The 18,184-nt window shown below is 42.1% G+C and overlaps 1 protein-coding gene across 1 annotated transcript in view; it reads right to left on the reverse strand.

The window, feature by feature from the left end:
- Nucleotides 1-18,184, reverse strand: part of APOB (apolipoprotein B) — a 139,946-nt gene that overhangs the window by 23,608 nt on the left and 98,154 nt on the right. The window contains exons 24-25 of the mRNA XM_033937488.1: nucleotides 14,005-14,150; nucleotides 6,841-7,217 (exon numbers count right to left, since the gene is read on the reverse strand). Of these exons, the coding sequence (XP_033793379.1) occupies nucleotides 6,841-7,217; nucleotides 14,005-14,150 (523 nt within the window). The remainder of the gene's footprint in view (nucleotides 1-6,840; nucleotides 7,218-14,004; nucleotides 14,151-18,184) is intronic.

Consider the following 18,184-nt stretch of genomic DNA (forward strand, 5'->3'; position numbering starts at 1 on the left):
TTCTTCCTCTTGGGATCCCGCCAAGCACTGGCTCTGTCAGTCCTGTAGCAGGATGTCCTGCATTGTTCCGTCCATGAAGGGGCAGTGGCGGCACAGCTCCTCCAACATGGCCTGCGGTAAAAGGCTTCGGAGCAGCTGCGGTAACAAGGCAGGGAGCAGAAGCACACGTTACAGCAAGAGCAAGTGTAGTGGCTTTGCGCCACCAGGCACAGTCTGCAGACCTCAGCTACCGTCTCCTCCTTCTCCATGCTCTTCACAGGAAAACAAAATACCGCTGGCATCATGTGAACACTGTAGTTGCACTCTTCTGGTTTTATGGTATGGTAGAGTCCGCGGAGTCGAAGTGGAAGCACGCCTTCCTGTCGTGTCACCGGAGTAAGCAGTGGAAAAAGTTACCAGGGAACGGGTCCAGGAAAGATGCAAAATACAAGATTAATCCAGATCCCCGGGGGCACTGCGCACCGGCTGTGGAGGACAAAGTCACGGGTCCACAACCCGGAAGTGCTTCCACATAGAGAGAAAAAAAACCCACTCTGGCTCCTATGGAATTCCAACTTTAATAAATGTCCCAGAATTGTTGCTGCACTAGGACAGGACTGAAATGTGCAGGACCAGTTTTACACATGCCCAAGGCAGAAATTAAGGAGGGGGCCCCTGCTCCCCTTCTCTCTAATCTCACTTCCAGCCATTACTACCACACATAAAAACAACTTTTAAATGACTTAACACACAGACCTTTACCAAATAGAGAATGGGAAACCCAAGAAATTAAACTCAGCAAGAGAAATAAAAACAGATGCGTTTTTTGTACTGAACACACAGCTGTACTAGACCCAGGATGGCAGCCATTCAAGGAGTGGCACTGAACCAAGCAGGAACACAAACAGCTCGTGCCTGTTTTCTGCGCCACTCTGCCTGAACAGAAGAACAGTCGTCCAGCGAGGGAGACAGAAAGGAGCGCAGACTTTAAAAAAAGGTACCGGAGGTGCTGCCTACGGGGGGTGCCTACGCTGCCTATGGGTTTTTCGCTCTTTAAGACCCTGTCCCGGCCTACCACTAGACCACCAGAGGGGGGACAGAGTGCAGAGCTTGGTAAGGAGTATGGAGTTAGGTGCAGAGCCTGGCAGGGAGAATTTGGTTCAGAATGGGTTTTTTTCTTCTTTTCCTCCTTTACATCTAGGGTGCGTCTTATGGAGCAAAAAATATGGTACATACAAATAACATACAATAATGGCAGTCTCCTTACAATTAAAGTCATTCATTGAAATACCTCCCCATCCAATAATGTTAATATCTCCATAGAATATTAAAGTCATTCATTTAAATTCATCCAGAAAAAGAGTAGTTTTAAGTATTTTCTTAAACTTTTGTAGATCCAGAAGTACTCTCAATGACCCTGTCAATTTATTCCATAATAGCACCCCTGCTATGGAAATTGCAGATAGCCTTGTACTTTCATGCTGTACTTGTGAAAACTCATTTAATGACAATTGTATTGCCCCTTCTGACCTTAAGGATCTAGAGGGCCAATAAAGTGTCATTAGTTGTGTTAAGTACCAGGGGATGCCATGGTGAATAACTTTAAATACTAAAACAAGATTTTTAAGGAGAATTCGAAATTTCACATAAAGTACCAAAAAAAGTCTGGAGTAACTAACTATAAGTTTCATGTCTTCAAATCATTCTCGTCTTGGTTGGGCTGAGAACTTTTCAGTGGCCCCCTCATATATGTGCTGTCCATAGATTTTGCTGATTCAAGTTATAAAGAATACTCTTTTGACAACCATAAATGAGAATGCATTTAGTAAACACGATCACTTTGCAGCTATCATACAAATTTCAAAGCAAGGTATAAGGCACACTCATTGATGCCTTCTTGAAATAATAATTTAAGAAAAGATGTCTTTTCTGTAGTCCTTAAGCAGGGAAGTATTTAGTATAAAACTGTTCATTAATTAAAGTAAGGTTAACTGAGTGTTCATATTAGAGAGTTGCGCGGGGACAGAAATCCCACCCGTCCCCACCCGTCCCCGCCAAAGTCCCACCCGTCCCCACCCGTCCCCGTGAGGAATCTCACCCGTCCCCACCCGTCCCCGTGAGGAATCCCTCCGTCCCCACCCGTCCCCGCGAGGAATCCCCTCCGTCCCCACCCGTCCCCGCGAGGAATCCCCTCCATCCCCGCCCGTCCCTATAAACTTTAGAAATAGTTATTTCATTTAATTATGCTACTGAATTAAAGGCTCTGGTAGAAACCCATTTACAAATAAGCAAAAAGACTTTATTAATTTGAAAATATTAATTGGGAAGAATACATACTTTGTAAACGGGTTTCTACCAGAGCCTCTAATGTTTATAAATTTTTATCAACACAACTAATATACTACTTTATCCTGAAGCAAAAAAAAAAAAAAAAGAAATAGAATTCTTTTCCTACCTTTGTTGCCTGGTTTCTGCTTTCCTCATGTTCTCATTCAATTCCTTCCATCCACTGTCTCTCTTCCTTCTGCATCTTCCATTTGCTCTGTTACTGTGCCTCTCCCTTTCTTCCCCCTTCCAAATTGGTCTGGCACCCATCTTCTTCTCTCCGCTCCCCCCATAGTCTGGCATCTGTCTTCTTCCCTGCCAGCGTCTTCTCCCTACTCTCTCTTCCTCATTTCCTTTCAGTGTCCTTCTCCCCCCCATCTTCCCCATGTCCTTTCAGCGTCCTTCTCCCTCTCTGTCTTCCCCATGGCCTTTCAGCGTCCTTCTCCACCCCTTTGTCTTCCCCATGTGCTTTCAGCATCCTTCTCCCCCCTCTGTCTTCCACAAGTGCTTTCAGAGTCCTTCCCCCCCGCCCTTCCCATGGCCTTTCAGCGTCCTTCTCCACCCCTTTGTATTCCCCCATGTGCTTTCAGCGTCCTTCTCCCTCCTCTGTCTTCAAGTGCTTTCAGCGTCCTTCTCCCCCCTCCTTCTCTACCGCCCCGGGTGCAGCACAGCCGGCCAGTTCCCCTTACTTTTGTGGCACTTCCCCGACCAACCGACAACAGCCCCGGTCTGACAAACCTCCCTGCCCTTAACCGCGAATCTAAATTACCTTCTTACAGCTGCTGTAAGAAGGTAATTTAGATTTGCAGCTACAGGGCAGGGAGAATTGTCGGACCCGGGCTGTTATCGGTCGGTCGGGGAAGTGCCACAAAAGTAAGGGGACCTGGCCGGCTGTGCTGCAACCGGGGCGGGGCGGACCGCCCCCTCCCTTGGTAGCCACTCAAACCGTGAGGCTACTCTCCTTCTCCTTACCTGCCCTGCCTGCAGCACAGAGCCGAACGGAAGTCTTCCCGACGTCAGCGCTGACGTCGGAGGGAGGGAGGGCTTTGTTTAAGCTTTGTTTAAGCCCTCCCTCCCCTCCGACGTCAGCGCTGACGTCGGGAAGACTTCCGTTCGGCTCTGTGCTGCAAGCAGAGAAGGTAGGGAGAAGAAGAGCCGCGCGACTGAGTACATCCAGCCCCGCAGGAGCCCCGCGACCCTCGGAGGCGTCCCCATGGGATCCCCGCGACCCTAGGGGGCATCCCCACGGGATCCCCGTGACCCGAAGGGGGAACTCGCGGGATGCCCGCGGGTCCCGCGGGATTCCCGTCGTCCCCGTTCCCGTGCAGCTCTCTAGTTCATATTACATTCTGTTTCTAGAGCTAAATCAGGCCATAACTGTATCATTCAAATTGTTCATGACCCAGACTAGGCTAGGAATATTTAAATCAGAATCCAAACCAAATCAGCTTGCCCCAGCTAATGTAAATAATTTGGCAATGTACTATTGACTTTTTAGGATAATTGCTAAATTTTAGGGGCCAATATTGAATGATCTAGACCAGGGCTGCCCAAGTCCGGTCCTCGAGATCTACTGGCAGGCCAGGTTTTCTGGATATCCACAATGAATATGCTTGAGAAAGATTTGCCTGCACTGCCTTCTTGGTATGCAAATCTCTCTTATGCATGTTCATTGTGGATATCCAGAAAACCTGGCCTGCCAGTAGATCTCGAGGACCGGATTTTGGGCAGCCCTGATCTAGACACTTAAGAAGTAATACTATAACTTGGCACCTCAAATTAAGTGTAGCTAGGGGATGAAATTATATAATGGCACGTAGGTGCATCTAAGACGTTATAAAATACTAGTGTAAAACTGATTTGGTGTGCCACATTTATAGGGGGAGAGTATAGCATAGTGGTTAAAGCTACAGTCTCAGCATCCTGAGGTTGTGGGTTCAAGCCCAAGCTGTTCCTTGTGACTCTGGGCAAGTTACTTAATCTCCCTAATGCCCCATGTACATTAGATAGATTGAGAGCCCACTGGGACAGACAAGGGAAAATGCTTGAGTACCTGAATAAATTACTGTAAACCATTCTGTGCTCCCTCTGCCACTGCCTTCACTTACACCACATCTATGGCATGCATAAAGACAAGTGCCTGAACTTTAGATGTGCCAATACAAGGTTATGCTAGCATTCTGTAATGGCACTTAAGTTCTATTATGGAAGCACTTAGCTATAGAATTGCCTAATTAGTGCTGACATTTAGTGATAGGGAACTAATATGGTTCCTAATAGCCTACATTTTTCTAGGGCTTGTAGATCAGAAAACAGGTGTTCACAAAACTGCAATAGTATTTTATAAAAGACTCACTGAACACAGAACCTTTTATAAAATACATATAGAGCTACATAATTTATACAAAGAAGCAGACCCATGAGAAGTATCTTATTTTACAACAGTACATTTCAGAGAAGTGTCATCTCTCATGAGCTTTGCAAGTGTATCACTATTTAAGTGGAGATTTGCCTACATATCCGGATCATTTTATAAAGGCTTTGATGCCCAAATGTGGCAGCATATGTGCACATGACGTCCTTGCAAAATTATCCCAAATGTAATAGTATGTGTGATGACAACCAGAATTTATCTATAGACTTAGGGCTCCTTTTACAAAGGTGTGCTAGGGCCTTAATGCGCGCAATAGCACGCGTTAAATTTCCGAGCGCGCCAGCCTCTACTGCCTCCTTTTTGGGAGGCAGTAGATTTTCGACTACCATGCGCTATAGCGTGTGGTAATTTTGTGCATGCGCTAAAAACCCTAGTGCAGCTTCGTAAAAGAAGCCCTTAATTCCCTATCTTCTCAGTGTACTCTCCGATCGCCAAACCAAAATCTGTGACCTGTTCCCTCACTTAAAATCATCAATACCATGCGTAAAAATATATTCTCTGTTATCACTCCCACACTTTGGAATTCAGCCCCGTTACATTTACGGGAGATCTGCACATTAGATAAATTCAATCAACTCTAAAATCAATACTTTTTAAAGATGCTTTTGCAATTTGATTGCAGTCTAATTGTCTTTTTAAAGACAGATATATTATATTTTACCATTTCTTCTTAGGCATTTCCTTCACATTCTTAACAATTTAGTAAATATACCTACTTTTTTTTTTTTTTCCCTTTACTGTTGACATCTACGCATGAAGAAGGGGCCTTGAGCCAGCAAAGGGGGGGGGGAGTGTCAACAGGAGAGGAACAAAGAGAAGAAGAGGTGCGGGGGAGGAAAAAAGGTACAGGTGCCGGCTGACTGTCTACAGAACGTGCCTCATTCCACAAGAGGCACATCCCGTAGGTAATCAGCCAACGCGGGCAACTCTCCTCCTCACCGGCATCTCGCAGCACACTTCGAATCTCGCCACTACACACTAGTGTGCTGTGGCACACACTTTGCGATTCACTGCCATAACCAGTACTTGTAGTGACTCCCCTTTTATAAAATTACCCTCTAGAAACCTACTGAACCACTAAGTAAGCAAATGTTTATATTGATGGTTTGTAATTATGCATGTTTGATTGTAAGCCACCAAGAGTTTTTGATAGGGCAGGTCAAAATATTTTAAATATATAAATAATATTTGATGTTTCCTTCATTATGTGTGTGTTTGTTTTTATTGGCATTTGTTACACCACCCTTTCTTGAAGAAGTTCAGGGCAGTGTACAATTTCTTTTTTTTTTTTCTATCAAAACTGCGATAGTGAGCTCCGGTGTGACAAATGCGACGCAACCCATAGGAACTGAATGGTCTGCATTGCATTTGCCTCGCAGGAATCACTACCACAGCTTTGTAAAAGGGGCCTTTAGTATTTTCCCTGTTATTTTATGAGAAGATGGCCGATGAATGCAAATCAATTAAGTAAAACCTAAAAATTTAAGTCAGTTAAGGACAGATGTTCAGTTTTGGCATAATTTGCCTTTTCTCCCTGTTCTTCCAGCTCGTTTGAAAGTAGTCTCGGGATTCTGACATCATGACCATTCCTTCAAAATTACCCTTCCCTAATAGTAGCATAGCCATGAAGGGGTTTTGAGGGCCTGAGTACCCCCTCTTTTACTTTGGGTTCAGGCTCCCTTCGAAACTGTGCACAAGAAACATGATTGGCAGAGATGATCAAGCCCTGTCAGTTGAAGAGATTCAGGCAAAGGCAGCACAGATGGGGGTCTCTGGCAATGAATCTTTTCAGCTGGCAGAGGTTAGGTATCCCAACCAGCAAAAGTATGATTTGAAATGCTGCCATTGCAGCAGGCAACGACAGGTGCGGGGTGGGGGTGGGGAGTAGGGGAGGGAGATGAGAGGTAATATGTGGTTCCCTCTGCTCCAAATTGGCTGGTTATGCTCCTGTTCTCCACCTCATTAGTCTGATAATTACAATAATGTCCTCGAGACCAGGAGATGTGCACCAGATCTTCTTCTGGAATACTATATCTAGATAACAGCTATCATCCTTACTGATGAGCACAATGTTTCAAGCTCTAGTATTAAAATATTCTTACCATTCGTGTTATATGAAAGAAGGTCCACGGTTGAGTCAGCTTTTATTTGATAATCTACATTAAAAGTATAAGCCTCATCCTTTGTAGTGTTACCCCCTTTGTAGGATGCGGACCAGTTGTAGTAATTGCTGTATAAATTTGTAGAGGCATCCAGAACACCAAGTAAAGGCACACGTAATTTGTAATACTTCGGAATAATAAAGGGTGGAATTTGCAATTCTTGAGGTGCCAAACTTATTGGAATTATTTCCATGTTTAATGATGGTGACCTTATGGTTTTTGGAACTTTCAGATCTTCTGAGGATTTTCCACCAAAGGGCAGAGGCATATCAATTATCAAAGTTTCTTTGTTAAACAAATACTTGATACTGCCATCACTAAAAGAAATAAACCATAGAAACTGTTAAATGTTGGATCGTGCTATATAAACATGAAGTTCTAAAAGCCAGAAAATATCTGTATCTAAAAGTATAATGACATGAATTTTTGAAAATCAAAATAAACATATAAATAAGACACAGGATTGACTGGATCAGTGTAATGGCTTAGTTTTAGAGTCTTTCATCTTTAGAAGAGGAAGTAGTCTACTGTTTAGAAGGTCATGGATTTGATAGACTGCCTTTCTGCAGTACAACCAAAAAGGTTTACCTTTAGTAATGGACTGAGAGCCAGGGGAGCCAGGATTCAAATCTTGCTTCTACCACTTGATACTCATTTTTTAAGCAAAATCGAAATCCATGTGCTTGAAATGCCCAATCCTGATTTTGCAAAGGCAGAATAGGGATATCCAAAACTGCAGTACATCAAAATAGGAATATTTTGGAAGTATTTTGGATGGGACTAGGGAAGGCCTGAAATCTGGACATCCAATAGTGATTATCGAAGTGGAAGAAATGTCCATGTCTAAAAAGAAGGTTGTCCCTATTTAGAGCCTAATATTTGGCTCATCTAGGTTACAGAAAGGTGCTCTTAATCCCTGGAGGGATTAAGGCATGACATCTTAATCCCCCAGTGGTTTATGTCCCCCTCCCTCTCCCCTTAAATTAAAACCGGATGGGGATACCAGGATTTATGATAGCTTCAGGTATTATGGGCATTCTTAAGAGAGCAGGAATTAGCTCTGAGGAGTAGATTAGTGGGTAATAAAGTAGACCATAAATCAAGTGGACCAGGTTCAAATCCCACTTCAGCTGTTTTTCTCCATTGTGAGCACTCCAGAAACAGAGAATTATCTACTGTATAAGGCACCTGCAAGCCTGAAGTCTGTTGAAGTGGTGTACATTCAGGTACAATAGGTATTTTTATGATCCTGGAGAGTTCACAATTGAAAATAAAAAAATAAGCTAAAGTAGGATTTGAATCTCAGTCCATTGGTTTACAGTCCACTGCACTAAACACAACTGATCTTCTGCTCTTCACAGAAACTGTGGCTATTTTCTGGGAAGGCTTGAACCCTGCAAAACTGTTTTTTACAAGTTTGCTGCTGTCAGATCTGAAAGTTCAAGCTTTTGTGGACATTTGTCTAGCCTAAGTTAAATGCTGCCTAAGGCTCCTAGAGCAATAGGAGATGGCATGTTCCAGAATCTTGCCATTTCTATTGCCAGGTCTCGATTGTTAATTTTTCCAATTATTTGTCTTTAATTCTTTAATCTTCTGGTACTGCTATTTTGATAAACATTGCAGTATTATTTTCAATTACTGTGATACTGGGTTTATTACGTTACATATATTAGTCCGTTTAAATTCGATTGAGCCATAAAATCTTTACTTTTCATTTTCTATGACTTTGTATACATGATATTTATACCAGTATTTGTTGACTCTAAATTATTGTTATTATCATTATCACTGTTATTATTAAAATTATTGAGGTAAATATTGAAAGATGTTTAAGCAGATACCCCCTCTTTTACTATGGCATGCTAGCCGTTTTAGCATGCACTAAACGCTAACGTGTCCATATAATATAATGGAGGTGTTAGCATTTAGTAAAAGGACCCCATAGTGGGCACATAACCTTATAGGGCCACTAAATATCTTCTCTATTCATTGCGGCCCAGATTCTCTATAGGGCACCAATATAGAGAAACGCACCTCCGAGAAAGATAGGCACCGGAAATTTAGACAAGGTTTTCCAGGCCTACATTTCCAGTGCCTATCTTGCCCTGAATCACACTTCTGGCATTAGCCATGCCCAGCACCTTAAAGCACCTACCTAGCCGTGATTCCAGTGCCTTTTGTTTAGGCACCAATAGGCGCCTTAATGTTGCATTTTTTGCCATTTTAATCAGTGTTTGCTAATTAACTTAGGCACCATTTCAAGAATTTCCCCCTGTGGCATTATGCAGTTAGTGATAGAATGGGTGAAACCGAGAGGGGAGGATAATTATGCAGACACCAGTGATAATCGCTAATGAAGCAACTAGAACAGCCAACTTTGGCCTCCTTTTACAAAGCCCAACAGCAAGGTAAATGCTCTGACACCTTTAGGAATTGAATGGGTGTTGGAGCATTTATGGCACTCAGCTGTGCGGCTTTGCAAAAGGCAGCTTTCGCCAGGTCAGCTATGCGCCAGCACAAAATATCAGCTAGCACCTACATAACTTCTAGGTCCGTGGCTTACTCAAATAGTCAGTCAGTGCTGGTGCCTGAACATAGTCTGACATTGAATATCCAGGTTAGATTCAACCTGTGACAATCAGTGGCTCTAAAACCACTGACCGCTACTGGCTGAATAACGCGAGGATGGTTTTTATATCCTGGATAACATCTGTGTTAATAACACATATTTTTTAGCCAATGCCATACAACATGAGTTTCTTTGTGTAATTCTTAGGAAAAAGGTGTCAATTTGGTACAATTGTACACATAATGCTCTGTTAATTAAGCGGAACTAAGAACTGCCATGGCATTAAGGTTCAGGTCCCACTCCTTCTACTTTAGCTGTATGACGAAAGAATCACGGTACTCCAATTGAAGGCACCATGCTAACCATTGGCTTACAGTAATTCCCAAATTATACAGCTAATGAAGCTTAGTAAATAGGGCCTTAAAGTGCTTTATGAGGGGGGCGCTGAATAGTTCTCAGCCCAACCAAGACGAGAATGATGTGGCTATGGTTCAATCAATGATCTGAAACAAAGGGCTCTTTTTACTAAGGTGCACTAGCGGTTTTAGCGCGTGCTTGGAGTGCGCTGCAATACCGCACACGCTAAATGCTAATGCCTCCATAGAGCTTGCATTAGTATTTTTCGTTTAGCGTGCGCTAAAAACGCTAGCGCACCTTAGTAAAAGGAGCCCAATGTCAAAACATAGAATTTCGTTTCTGCAAATGGGCACGTAACACAATAAAATAACACTCTTTTCAGCTACAGTGGCAAATAACTCAGAATTTAGAAAGTTAGTTGGTTGGGCTGAGAACTTTTCAGCACCTCCTTGTAGCTTGTGACTGCATTAGTTAACATTGGTGCTTAATGCATGATAAATCAGCGTCTATTTGAATGCTAGAATTTATGAAGCAAAGAAACACAATCCTATGCAAACAGCTTTATGTTTAGGCAACAGGAAACCAGTTGCCTGTTAAATAGTATTACCAATCATACCCAACACATTAAATAGATGTTAATTTATATATTTTAGTAGAATTTGCACATTACATTAGAGATTTCTATTCCGCCATTACCTTGCAGTTCAAGGCGGATTACAAAAGAATTAAGGTTGGTCTGTTACAAGAAGAGATCAGAGGTCATGACTAGTGAAGAGGGCGAGTATTCTCAGGGAGTTAAGAAGATAGGAGGAATGAGGTAATCGTGATGTTAAGACTTAATCAGGGATTTCCTGAAGAGTATGGTCTTTATTTCTTTTCTGAATAACCTGTAGTCCGTGGTTGTAATCAGCAGATTGGAGATTTGGTTATCCAGTTTCGCTGCTTGGGTGGCAAGGAGGCCATCGTAAAGTTTTTTTCATTTAACTTCTTTTGATTGGTGGGTGTGTGAATGGGGTGTGAGATTTTCTATGTCTGGTTGAGGTATTATGGATGAGTCGGTTCAGGTAGGTTGGGCTGTCACCATTTATGGTTTTAAATAGCGTGCAGTAAAATTTGAATAGTATTCTTTCCTGGATTGGAAGCCAGTGTGAGCTCATGAAAGCTTCAGTAATGTGGTCGTGTTTTTTTAGGGAGTAGACGAGTCTTAGTGCTGTATTTTGGACTGTTTGCAGTTGTTTGATCATTGTTGCAGGGCAGGAGAGATAGAGGATGTTGCAATAATCCAGTATACCTAGGATAAGGGATTGAACTATGAGCTGGAATTGTGCTCTTTCAAAGAATTTGCGTATTTGTCTTAGGTTCCTCATTACGGCAAAATATTTCTGAATTGTTTTGTTTATTTGTGATTGCATGGTGCAACATCTGTCTATTGTCACTCCTAGTAGTTTCAGGGTATTTTGAATGGGGTAATTGGTTGAGTTAATTTCTATGTTGGTAATAGTTGGGGTTTTGTTATTTTCGAGGAGGATGAATTTTGTTTTGTCTGGGTTGAGTTTCAGTTTGTGGTCTTCCATCCAGTTCACTACTGTTTCCATAGTTCGGTGTAGAGTGCCTGTTATGGTGGTCTTTTGTTGATCAAAAGGTATGAGGATGGTGAAGTCATCTGCATAACTGTAGGAGGTTATGCCTAGTTTTTCCATGTACGTTCGGAGGGAGGCAGTATATAGGTTGAATAGAGTAGGAGACAGAGGAGATCCTTGTGGAACTCCACAGGGGTTGGACCAAGATTCAGATTTTTCTTTATCTGATTTAACTCTGTATTTCTTGATTTAAGGAAACCCTTGAACCATGAGAGTACATTGTCTGAGATACCTATTGAATCTAAAATTTGCAGTAGTATGTTATGGTCTACCAGATCAAATGCTGCAGTTAGATCCAGTTGTATGAGAAGCATTCTTTTTCCAGTGCTGAGGAGTTGTCTAACTGTGTCCATAAGGGAACCTAGTAATGTCTCTGTACTGTAGTTGGTTCTGAAGCCAGATTGTGTTGGGTGTAGTATGTTATGATTTTCTAGGTAGGTGGTGAGGAGTTTAGCTACTAGTCCTTCTATTAGTTTGATGTATAGAGGGATTGAGGCGATGAGTCTATAGTTGAACGGTTGATCAGTTGGTCCTTTAGGGTCTTTAAGGATCAGGATGATGATGATTTCACTGAGGTTAGTTGGGAAAAGGCCATCTGTGAGCATGTTTTGTATCCATTGAAGGAGTAGAAAACAGAATTTTGTACTGGACGTAGTTAGGAGATATGGTGGGCAGTGGTTGAGGTCACAGGATGCATGGCTGTACTTTTTGTAGAGTTTGTTGAATTCGGGCCATTGTATATTGGGGAATTGGGACCAAGTTCTGTCTGTGGCTGTACTGTATTTGAATATTAACAAAAATGTTAAAACCAGGGGGTCCTTTTATTAAGGTGAGCTAAATGCTAAGACACCCATTATATTCCTATGGGCAACTTAGCATATAGTGCGTGCTAAATCAGTTAACGCACCTTAGTAAAAGGACCACCAGGTATTAATATGTAAGTTTAGATAGCACAGGCCAACAACAACAAAATTTTCTTGGTGCCTTGGTTTTTTTTTAACCTGTTCCTGGGGTTATTTGGGGCGCTGATTCAGAAAATTGCATTGGATAGACTGCATCAGCTCTTAGTTTCTTAGATATGGTTGAATTTACTAATTTTTTTTACCACTATTTAAAAGATCTCTTCTGCAGAATCGGGATGTCATAACAACCTTTCTTTTTTTAAAAGGGAAATTTATGTATTTAAATTACTCACATTTTTGTGTATAATGACCTTTGTTTCACAACTATTTATTTATTTATTTATTTATTTATTTGTTCATTTTTATAGCCCGTCCTCCCAAGGAGTCCAGAACGAGTTACAATAAAATAAAAATAAAACTAGGTACTTGGAACTTCCCTAACTGTCCCGAAGGCTCACAATTTAGCGCTAAAGTATTTGAGAAAACCATTATTAAAAAGTAAAGATATTACAAGGGAAGGGGTTAGAAGAGAGTAGGGAGGACTATGGAGGGCAGGAAGGAGTGGAGAGGAGAGAAATATGTAGAATATTTCATAGAAATTCCTAACTTGTCTACTTCCTTTTCTATAATTCACACTGGCATAAAAATGTAAAGCTCAAACGACAAAATTGCCTTTGTTCTGTTATATTACATAATTATGTGCAAAAAATTTAGATTGTAAACATGGTTTCCTTAGACTACATAAATTTGTATTTCAGAGGTTTCTCAACCTAATCTGTTTAAAAACAGTTGCATATAGATTTAAATTCTAACAGGTTTTCAACTTTGTCTTCTGTTACCTGGTTTTTGTGTACAAGTTAGCAGATATAGTGAGAGAGTTTACACATTTCCAACAGTAGTTTTACATCCAAAACATTGGATTGTAAAAGGTAAGTAACTTAACTATATAATAGTTATGATTGTATAGGAGGTGTGTGAATATTCCCATTTCATTTTTACTTTTAGTATGAAATAAGTAGATTTTCATGTTATACACTTTCCTTTTAATTTTAATATGCTTCCTTCATGCTTAAGAGATATTAAGCACAACATTAAAATATTCTGGTTTTTTAATGGGCGTGCAGAGTGAAGAGTGGTATATGGCACATGTTCTGTATCTCAAAAGCTAGTGCTGATAGGAGAAAATTGGTGCCAGTTTTAGAATCAGCAGGCCAAATATGCCCAGAAACAGGTCTAACATTTGAGACATCAAAATGAATGTTGGCCAGTGTAATAAATGTAAAACACTTTGGATGAACCACAGAAAGGTGGTATATAAAATCCACTACCCTTGCCCTTACCCTTAATGCTGCTTGGTCAACCAACCCCATAATTTGTTATTGGCACACTGGCATGTTTAGTGGAGAAAGTAATATGAAATTTCAGCTATTTTTCTCATTCAAAGTTTGAGGCTTTTTATATGAATGAGTAGAAAAGCTTGCACCTTTCTTAACTAAAATGTGATTTTCCCACCAATAAATATGATGCTCCATTTTTCAGTGCTCCAGACAATGGCAGTTCTTTATTCAGTGTTTAATGATGTACTGTATGTACTTCAGTAGTTTGGGGACATTTCATTTCCAGTGACCTTATTTACCTCTTTAAGAACAGTTCCTCAGGAAATGTGACAGATGGTAGCCCAAGATTCTGAAAGTTCATCTCTCGCACTGCCTGCAGTTTCTCTTTTACGGTTGCTGTATAAGGATAATTTTTGGCTGTCCTTTCTAGCCAGTTATCAGCCGACTGCAAAAAAACCCCAACAAATATGGATCAGAAATGTATAAGAAAATATTCTGCTATTTTAAGTAGATATTCAAAGATTCACCAAGCAAGTTAGATAACTGGCTAATTGCAAACACATTAAACAAATATTCAGATCAACCTAACCATCTACAATTGAATATTTTCCTAAAAATTGCCAGTTTAACCCCCCTTTTTTTTTTTTTACTAAGCTATGGTAGAGGTTTCTACTGTGGCCCTGAGCACTAAATGCCTTGATGCAGCTCCAACACTCTTAGAATTCCTATGAGCATCAGAGCAGCTTCGAAGCATTTAGCACTTGTACCGTGGCTTGGTAAAAAGTGTGTGTGTTGGGGGGGGGGGGGGGTAAATTTTGATTTGTTTGATTTAGTGGAGTTCAGTTCCCCAGATGAACTTAGCCAGCTAGTGCTATAATTCATGCAAGAAGAGGTTATCACTTGTATTTTTTTTAACTGATCGTGAAATGATAGAAGCTAGTAAGGGGTTTAGAAACTTAGGGCTCCTTTTACGAAGCCGCATTAGCGGCTTTAGCGCGGGCAACTTTTAATCACGCGCTACCCCTGCGCTAGCAAAAAAACTACCGCCTGCTCAAGAGGAGGCGGTAGCAACTAGTGTGTCCAGCGGTTTAGCGCACGCTATTACACGCGTTAAACCGCTACCGCAGCTTCGTAAAAATAGCCCTTAGATCAATATTAATAAAAGATTGAGCTCTTAAGTTAAGATCCTACATTTGGGCCTTATTTTTAGCCAAATTTAGAAGCCTAACTTTTCAGCTGAGATTATCTTCATTTAAGAGCTTATAAATTTAGGCCTGCCATTCATTTGCTAGATTTATGAGCCCTAGTGCTCTTAATTTTTTTCCATGCCTAATATGCCCCTTTTGCCACCCACTTCTTATACTCTGAAATTTAGGAGTCTCGTGAAATTCTGCATATAAATTAGGTACTCAGCCCTAGTAAATTTTCAGAGAGGCTGATTTAAGAGCATAACTCTCAAAGATCTCAGTTAGGAGCATGAATCCTTTGAATATCAACCGTGCATGCATACACTCTATACTTGTATCTACATATTTTATAAAATATACATATACTTCAAAAGTCTACCTTGCTCCACACAAACCATAATCCCCAAAACACGTGCACCTGTAAACAGCGTCTTAACTCCTAACCACTAGGTTCCATTTATAGAATCACACCTAGTAACAACTAAGCATTCTTAGGCACTGGTAGATGTGAAATCTGCCCCTAACCATGCATTTTTATTTTAAACGTTTGGGCTTAGAATTCCTACAGATGCTACCACCTTTGTGCGTGACACAAGCTACTAACATGGGTAATTAGCAAAGAGATCCCCCAGCAGAAAACGAGACCTGTGGTAAATAAAGTTTATCAATTCATGTTAAATACATGTTACTGCGGTAGCACATTTTAGTAAATCTAGCCATATATCAATGCTAATTTAAGTTGAATTAAATTATATTCAAAATACATATTTATTTATTTTTATTGATTTATTTTCATTTGATATACTGCACTAGGCCTAAAAGAGGCTTCAGAGCGGTTTACAACAAATCTAAAAGTGGAGAAAGGGGGCGATGGAGATCAAGAGCCTGAGGAAAGACATTGTAGGACAGGCTGCACTAGGGGTCACTAGCAGGGCTAAACATTTCTGTTAAAAAGAAATGCTTTGGACTATTGTTTATAATCTCTTATATATATTCTGTAAGAACATACATTAACCATCTGAAGCTTTCTAAGTATTTTAGTTTGAGCCTCTGAACACCACTCCAGGCTCAGTCAATCATAGGCTTAAGCTTCATATGCGTGTTCCTCACAGGCTCTATTTTTAAAGTGCAAAATGCGTGGAGGGGCATAATTAAAAAAAACGTCTAAGTCCCTTTTGGCCTAAGGCCTTAAATGTTGAAAGTAGAAGCAGGGAAAATGTCCATTATTTTAAAAAAACGTCCAAAAAGAGGGTTTTTTTCAAAATAATGGCCTGCCTCTACATTCAGCTGTTTAAACGCCCAGACCACCACTACATCTAAACTTACACCATATAATCAACCTAAAAAAAGCCTAACTCCCAAACGCCCAAAATAAGAGCTTTTAGGCGCTCTTCAACCTCTCCCTTAGTACAGGCAGCGTCCCGTTGGACTGGAGGACGGCTAACGTCATTCCACTCCACAAGAAAGGCTCAAAGATGGAGACAGCAAACTACAGACCAGTGAGTCTAACATCGATAGTGAGCAAACTAATGGAAACTCTAATCAAACACCAATTAGATAAGATCCTGGATGAGGAGAATCTACGGGATCCCCGACAACATGGATTTACTAAGGGGAGATCCTGCCAATCCAACCTGATCAGCTTCTTTGACTGGGTGACGGGGAAGCTGGATATTGGGGAGTCCCTAGACATCGTGTACCTGGACTTTAGCAAAGCATTCGATAGCGTACCACACCGCAGGTTACTGAGCAAGATAAGTTCTATAGGATTAAGTGACACATTGATGAAATGGGTTGGGAGCTGGCTTGGAGGTAGGCTCCAAAGGGTGGTGGTGAACGGCACCCCCTCCGAAATGACGGAGGTGATTAGTGGAGTACCACAGGGCTCAGTCTTGGGCCCAATCCTATTCAACATCTTTATAAGAGACTTGACAGAAGGGCTTCAAGGTAAAATAACATTATTCGCCGATGACGCCAAACTGAGTAATGTAGTGGGCAAATGCACAACAGACGAAGATTCAGTGCCCGACAACATGATGCACGACCTACTCCTACTGGAGCGATGGTCTAGGACATGGCAACTCAACTTCAATGCCAAAAAATGCAAAGTTATGCACCTGGGCAGCCAGAATCCATGCAAGTCTTATACCCTTAATGGCGAGATCCTAGCAAAAACGGTAGCAGAACGAGACTTGGGGGTAATCGTCAGTGAGGACATGAAGTCTGCCAATCAAGTGGAGCAGGCTTCGTCCAAGGCAAGACAAATCATGGGCTGCATACGAAGGGGTTTCGTCAGTCGTAAGGCGGAAGTCATTATGCCATTGTATAGATCCATGGTGAGGCCCCACCTGGAATACTGTGTGCAATTCTGGAGGCCGCATTATCGCAAGGATGTGCTGAGACTGGAGTCGGTGCAAAGAATGGCCACCCGGATGGTCTCGGGACTCAAGGATCTACCATACGAAAAACGGCTTGACAAATTACAGCTATACTCGCTCGAGGAGCGCAGAGAGAGGGGAGACATGATCGAGACGTTCAAGTATCTTACGGGCCGCATCGAGGCGGAGGAAGATATCTTCTTTTTCAAGGGTCCCACGACAACAAGAGGGCATCCGTTGAAAATCAGGGGCGGGAAACTACGAGGTGACACCAGGAAATTCTTTTTCACTGAAAGAGTGGTTGATCGCTGGAATAGTCTTCCACTACAGGTGATTGAGGCCAGCAGCATGCCTGATTTTAAGGCCAAATGGGATCGGCACATGGGATCTATTCACAGGGCAAAGGTAGGGGAGGGACATTAAGGTGGGCAGACTAGATGGGCCGTGAGCCCTTATCTGCCGTCTATTTCTATGTTTCTATGTTTCTATGAGGAGCCAGTCCTTCGCCTAAAAGCTGGATTCTGTAACCGGTGTCTGTCAAAAACAACACCGGTTACAGAATCCACCCCCTCCTACAACGATTGGGCCAGGAGAGATCCCAAGCCTAAGGCCCCCACCCACAGGAGGGGCCTAAAGCTACTGGGCCTATTCCGGCCAACTAATTTAAGGTACAGGGAGGGGGATTGGGGGGGTCGAGGGGTCGGCAGGGTCTCATGGGTCAGCGGGAGGGAGCAGATCAGGGGTTCGGGGGGGGCGAGCATGGGTGTGTCGAGGGCAGGAGGGCCTGGGATCCCTCCTACCTGTATTTTAGTGGGAGTGGGGGGTAGGTGGTTCGCCTGGGCAGGAGGGTTGGGCTCCCTCCTGCCCAATCTTGTAGGGAGGGTCACGTGGCCAGGAAGGCTTGGGCTCCCTCC

The sequence above is a fragment of the Geotrypetes seraphini genome, chromosome 3 (assembly GCF_902459505.1).
Source record: "Geotrypetes seraphini chromosome 3, aGeoSer1.1, whole genome shotgun sequence".
NCBI classification, from domain to species: Eukaryota; Metazoa; Chordata; class Amphibia; order Gymnophiona; family Dermophiidae; genus Geotrypetes; species Geotrypetes seraphini.